General features: G+C 48.3%; 1 protein-coding gene across 1 annotated transcript; it reads left to right on the forward strand.

The window, feature by feature from the left end:
• Positions 1-3,058: 3,058 nt before the first annotated feature.
• LOC139837676 (uncharacterized) lies at positions 3,059-3,808 on the forward strand. Its single transcript, XM_071826995.1, has one exon. It carries the CDS (start codon positions 3,221-3,223, stop codon positions 3,644-3,646), a length of 426 nt encoding a protein of 141 aa, XP_071683096.1. The 5' UTR covers positions 3,059-3,220; the 3' UTR covers positions 3,647-3,808.
• The last annotated feature ends 3,182 nt before the right edge of the window (positions 3,809-6,990 follow it).

Below are 6,990 nucleotides of genomic sequence, written 5' to 3' on the forward strand. Positions count from 1 at the left end.
TCCTATTTTACTAATCCTCGCTGGCCTCGTCGTCAGCGTCGCCGCCGTCGGCGCTGCTTCCGGAGAGTTCCTCGTCGCTACTACCCCAGCCCTCGGCCGGAACCTCTTCTTCCTCGTCATCATCATCATCCTCGCTGTCCGCCCAAGCGCGGAAGCGCTTCGCCGGCGGATACCCAGCGGAGGAGGAGGATTCATCTTCCTCCTCTTCCTCTTCTTCCTCTACTTCTTCTTCTTCCTCCTCCTCGTCGGAGGGGGTGGGGTTCGCCCAGGAGTGGAGGTCGTCTTCGCTCTCACTCTTCAGCTCCCCTTCGATGAGGAACTCGAGGTCGTCCTCCCCATCGGTCAGAGGTAAGTCACCATCTGACCCGACGAGTGCTTTGGGTGGGCCATCTGGCACGGGATCAAAGTTCCACTCCTGCTCGCTCGAAGAGGAAGATTGGAGAGAGAGGCCTGAGGAGATGGAGGAAGAGGAAGACATTGCTACAGGGAAAGAGGGTTTTTTAGGTGCCGATGGCCGGAGCAGAGCAAGGGGATGAAGTGGCGAACCGTTTGGCACAGTTAAATAAAGGGGGTATAGTGGAGATTTAATGCCACAGCAGTTTCCTAGGAAGTGGTGCCCAACAAAATATTTTTTGCCAGGTCACGCGGAGAAGTGGAAGAGGCAAGGCATCATGATGAAGGTTACTGCGACGGTTCTGTTCTGCCACGACATGACCCGACGAAGAAAAAGCAGAGTGATTTTGGAATTATCAATTCCAAAACCAGGGGGCATGTGTTATCACCAGAATTTGACCAAGTCAGAGGTGGGCCGCGATCAAGATGGGCTTGAAGGATATACATGGAAGAAATACATGAATCGGCCTTATATGCAAAGTTTGGGCTAGTTCGCCCGTGTATCTGTAATATAGTAGGATACGTGTCGGTTAGTTAGAGTTTGGCTCGTGCACGGTTGGGATTATTCCCACGTTAGAAAGTCTACGGACTATAAATATGTATCTAGGGTTTATGAAATAGACAACAATCACGTTCACCACAAACCAATCTAGGCGCATCGCCAACTCCCTTGTCTCGAGGGTTTCTTCCGGGTAAGCATCATGCTGCCTAGATCGCATCTTGCGATCTAGGCAGTACACGTTCATCCGCTGTTCATGCGTTGCTCGTACTGAAGCCTTTTTGATGGCGAGCAACGTGGTTATCTTAGACGTGTTAGGGTTAGCATTGTTCATCGTATCATATGTTATCGTCGTGCAACCCTGAGACGTCTAGCCGCCCTTACGCCTATCTTAGGTGTAAGGGCGGCACCCCGCTTGATCATTATCTAGTAGATCCGATCCGTTATGATTGCTCCTTGTTCTTCAAGGATTAGTTTAATATCTGCATAGTTAGGCCTTACAAACGGGTTGAAGGATCCAGTGGCGCGTAGGGTGTAGTTTGCTAGCCCTAGACAGGATGTTCCGGGGATCAACCTCGTGTTGGTTTTTAGGCCTTGTCTAGGGTCGGTTTACGATCACCGTGCGTGGCCGCCAGGCTCAATCACGAGTAGGATGTTCCGATTATGCGGTGAAAACCCTAGATCGTAGTAGGTCGTTTTAGCTTTATTTTGATCAAGCAGGACCACCATATATTCGTACACCTTGTACGGATCATGGGTGGATCAGCTCTTTGAGCCGATTCACAGGACAACCTGAGAGCCGATCGAGGCTCGTATTTAATGTTTACGTGTATGCCATGCAGGAAACTAAGCGAGGCACATCCATCACCTTCCTGACCAGGTATAGGTCAGGTGGCACGCCCTTGCACCAGCATCGGACGTGCGTGCCGAGTCTTTGCGGGCCGTCGCTCGAAGGGACCAGGGCCAGCCGCAGTCCTGGGAGCCTCCCGGCTCTACTGTGTTGCCCGTCGCTGCTCGCCGGTGGGTTTCTGACCGCAACACAAACCGGGCAATGTAGAACTTTGTTGGGATTTATCTATGTGTCTTTCTAATAAATACATTTGGGTTGGCCTAACTTGAAAGTGGCCCGCCACTAACTAATATTGAGGGGGTGTCTACGTACCCTTCTTAGGGACATACAACCTGAAGAATTTCTTATGTGGGGTGAGATTCCATGCGGCCCATTAACATGTATATTTTTCTTATTTTTTATAATAGAAACTTAATATTTTATTTTAAATTTAAGAAATATTTTTAATAACTAAAATGTCTGTATCATAATGGTATAATTGTCCATATGCATCTAAATAAATATCCACACATATATGAATAAATGTTCACATACATGTACAAAAATCTTCAAGTGTTCTAAAAAATATGGTTCCATACATAACTTAAAAAAATTATGTAAATAAAAAATTGGTCCTGTGTTTTTATAAGTTATTCATTATATAAATCTGAATGTTTTTATGTGTCTTCATGGGTTTAAAAGTTGTGCGAGAATTCCACTCTATGATGGCAAAATGTTTTCATTTATTTATATAAATGTGAATGTACTATAAAATATTATCAAAGCAAATAAAAATTTAAAATTATGTTAAGAAAAAAGAGACAGAAAAAATAAACGTAAAAGTACAAGAAAAAACAGTAAAGAAAAGCAAGGAAGAATCTGAAAAAATGTAAAACGCCCTAATGGGCCTGGCCCAGAAGCAAAGCTCTGCAGTGGCGGGAAGGTTTATTTGCCGCTATATTCACCCTCAAAACAAATTGCCGCTATATTGCGCCTTTGATTTAAACATAAGTCCTGATTTTGTGCGGTAGTGGTAAGTGCCGCCGCTTGATGGCAACGGATCACACGAACAGAGGTGTAGAATAAGAATTGTCCTACAAAACAACAAGAACGCACGAATCAGTTGCTCCTGTCCATATATAATGTGAAGTATAAGAATATCTGAAACTTTTCTTTGTGTGTGACAAAAATATCGCAAGCACTGTAGCATAGACATCAGTCACCTCAAGACACCTTTCGACGTTGACCACAACTCGAGTCTCCGGAGATACATGAACAATTCAACAAAGCTGCCGCTTTCAGTGTCGCTGGCAACTCTGGAGCAGAAAGACCGGCAAATACTTGGTCCCTGGCGCGTCTCAAGCCTGAACAGTTTGCCATCTTAGAGTGGAATTCTCGCACAAACTATGTTACTTCGTTGCGCGCTCCCGGCCTCTTTCGAATAGTCGCAAGCGAGAGAGGCGATACAAAGGTCCGTTCTGCGAACTGAGGGTGCAGAAATGGCCGACGACACCGGCTTGGTGCTCGCCGCCGCGCTAACAGGCGCGCTCTTCATGGTGCTGCTCGTCCTGCTCGCCGTCGTTCTTGTCCGGCGGCGGTGGCGCGACCGGGCCGCCGTCGCGTCAGGCGGCCGTTTCGTCCTGTTCGGCGTCTGTTTCCAGGACGACGTCGAGCGCAGGATGTCCTTGGACAGGAGCCGGCGAAGGGCGGCCCGCGGCGGCGAGGAGACGGAGGATCAGGAGCCAGACGAGGGCGAGCTCGAGAGGTGGAAGAAGATGTTCGGGGGGCCCAATAGGTGCCTGTCCACGATAGAGGAGGGCACGGAGAAGGGCACACCGGCGGCAACGCCGGCGTTCTGCACGCCACCAGCGTCGCCGGAGCGAAGAGACGCCAGGTCTGTGCAGGAGGCGTCTAGTGCGTGCTGAAAAGCTGAGGCTTGCTTATCTTGCTCTCGTTAGCTACGATTTGTTTATGAGTACCACAAAATGTGTTGGAAGTAGCGAGACATATGCACACTGCTATTAGTGAAGCGAGGAGTACATATTATTATATCATCTTATCAATTCTGATCAGAGTTATGACACAAATTTGTGTATCATGAGCCTATGTAACGCCAACACTGTAGACTGTAGTGCACTTTGTGGCGCAGCGCGGAACAATTCTGTCTTAGCACCAGTATTTTGGTCCATTTTGCTTCTAAAATACGTCTGGAAAAACACAACGTAAAGAATTCGTTAGGTGCATGGCCTTATAAGGAGGCGCCGGACGAACTAGTTTTGGCGCCGCCGCAACCGCAAATAAATTCAAGCATAATTCAAATAGATCGACGATCACATAGTTGTGGCGCCTACAAATCGATTAAATGGGCTTGATGATTACGTCGTCGCAAATCGCTGCAAATCAATGTCTAACAAACCAAAAAAAAAGGGCGCACGCCGGCTGGCATTACACCGCTGCGGAAATCAAAGGGCGATATCATCCACCGGAGTAGAAGAGACCTCCTCCGGTGTCGCTGGTGGGTTCTCTATCGGTGGTGTCGAGGTCACCGGTGGTGCAGCTGGCAGCTGCTGGGCTGGGCACCAGTGGGGCTCTCCTCTTGGCCAGGATCATGGCACGCTGATCCGCGCACCACACCTTGACGCTGTTGTCCATGCCTCTTGTGTTGACCAGAAGTATCGCCAGGTCCTTCCTCCTCTTTTTCGCCGCCACGCTCGCCCTGATCAGGTCGAGCTTGATGTCCTGCCTCTAGATGACCGACGTCCACCTAGCCGCCATGACGACGTCCATCTGCGCAGCCTGCTCTGCTCACGTGGCGGTGTGCGTCGCGACGTCAGCCATGCACGCCATGATGGACGAGTGTAGCTTCTCGATGGCCGGCGCCGCGTCCCTCAATGACTTGGCCTTCTTGTTTCCAATGGAACGGCTGTCAGAGGCAAGTGTTGGTGTCGTTGCAGGGTCGAACGCGGCGTTGGCCTTGGCGAGAGCAGTCCGCGTCCCCGTCCACTTTCGCACGTCTCAACCCGGGTGAAGGCATGTATGAACTTGAATTCCACGTCGTCGTTGTCCTCTCTTTAGGCGGCGATCATGGCGCGCACCTGCAATGGCCGAATGCAACATCAGACAAGCGCCTACAAAATGTGACCGACAATGCACACTGAAGCCGAATTTGCTTACTAGGTCGTCGAAGTTGGTGCTGCTAACATGGACACGGCGAACCTCCTCCACGACGGCGTGCCATTTGTTGCAGGCGTGTTGGATCATGTGCCAACGGTACCATATGGCCGAGTCATTGTGATCATGGTGCAAGGTCTTAAAGTATGGATCCAAAAGATGCCGCTCGTCGAACGCCGCCTTCACCCTCTTCCAATAGCAATCCAAGTTTTGGTTAGCGCCGTGATGCGCGTGGTTGACGTGTTGTCTTTCCGTTCGACACGCGTCCGTTGGGAACCCCAAGAGGAAGGTGTGATGCGCACAGCGGCAAGTTTCCCTCAGTAAGAAACCAAGGTTTATCGAACCAGTAGGAGTCAAAAAGCACGTGAAGGTTGATGGCGGCGAGATGTAGTGTGGCGCAACACCAGGGATTCCGGCGCCAACGTGGAACCTGCACAACACAAACCAAGTACTTTGCCCCAACGAAACAGCGAGGTTGTCAATCTCACTGGCTTGCTGTAACAAAGGATTAGATGTATAGTGTGGAAGATGATTGTTTGCAGAAAACAGTAGAACAATTGCAGTAGATTGTATTTCAGTATAGAGAATTGGACCGGGGTCCACAGTTCACTAGAGGTGTCTCTCCCATAAGATAAATAGCATGTTGGGTGAACAAATTACAGTTGGGCAATTGACAAATAAAGAGGGCATGACCATGCACATACATATTATGATGAGTATTGTGAGATTTAATTGGGCATTACGAAAAAGTACATAGACCGCTATCCAGCATGCATCTATGCCTAAAAAGTCCACCTTCAGGTTATCATCCGAACCCCCTCCAGTATTAAGTTGCTAACAACGGACAATTGCATTAAGTATTGCGCATAATGTAATCAATAACTACATCCTCGGACATAGCATCAATGTTTTATCCCTAGTGGTAACAGCACATCCATAACCTTAGAGGTTTCTGTCACTCCCCCAGATTCACGGAGACATGAACCCACTATCGAGCATAAATACTCTCTCTTGGAGTTACTAGCAAAAACTTGGCCAGAGCCTCTACTAATAACGGAGAGCATGCAAGATCATAAACAACACATAGATATAAATTGATAATCAACATAACATAGTATTCTCTATTCATCGGATCCCAACAAACACAACATATAGCATTACAGATAGATGATCTTGATCATGTTAGGCAGCTCACAAGATCCGACAATTAAGCACAATGAGGAGAAGACAACCATCTAGCTACTGCTATGGACCCATAGTCCAGGGGGTGAACTACTCACTCATCACTCCGGAGGCGACCATGGCGGCGTAGAGTCCTCCGGGAGATGAATCCCCTCTCCGGCAGGGTGCCGGAGGCGATCTCCTGAATCCCCCGAGATGGGATTGGCGGCGGCGGCATCTCTGGAAGGTTTTCCGTATCGTGGCTCTCGGTACTGGGGGTTTCGCGATGAAGGCTATTTGTAGGCGGAAGGGCAGGTCAAGGGGCGTCGCGAGGGGCCCAGGAGACAGGTCGGCGCGGCCAGGGCTTGGGCCGCGCTGCCCTACCTCCTGGCCACCTCGTGGCCCCACTTCGTTGACTCTTCGGTCTTCTGGAAGCTTCGTGTGAAAATAGGCCCCTGGGCGTTGATTTCGTCAAATTCCGAGAATATTTCCTTACTAGGATTTCTGAAACCAAAAACAGCAGAAAACAGCAACTGGCTCTTCGGCATCTTGTTAATAGGTTAGTTCCAGAAAATGCATAAATATGATGTAAAGTATGCATAAAACATGTAGATATCATCAATAATGTGGCATGGAACATAAGAAATTATCGATACGTCGGAGACGTATCAGCATCCCCAAGCTTAGTTTCTGCTCGTACGAGCAGGTAAACGATAAAAAAGATAATTTTTGGAGTGACATGCCTTCATAACCTTGATCATACTATTGTAAAGCATATGTAATGAATGCAGCGATCAAAACAATGTAAATGACATGAGTAAACAAAATGAATCATATAGCAAAGACTTTTCATGAATAGTACTTCAAGATAAGCATCAATAAGTCTTGCATAAGAGTTAACTCATAAAGCAATAATTCAAAGTAAAGGTATTGAAGC

This window comes from Lolium perenne, chromosome 3 (genome assembly GCF_019359855.2).
Source record: "Lolium perenne isolate Kyuss_39 chromosome 3, Kyuss_2.0, whole genome shotgun sequence".
Taxonomy (NCBI): Eukaryota; Viridiplantae; Streptophyta; class Magnoliopsida; order Poales; family Poaceae; genus Lolium; species Lolium perenne.

Excerpts from the sequence above, each read along its gene's own strand:
- LOC139837676 (XM_071826995.1), top strand. The coding sequence starts at position 3,221 with ATGGCCGACGACACCGGCTTGGTGCTCGCCGCCGCGCTAACAGGCGCG.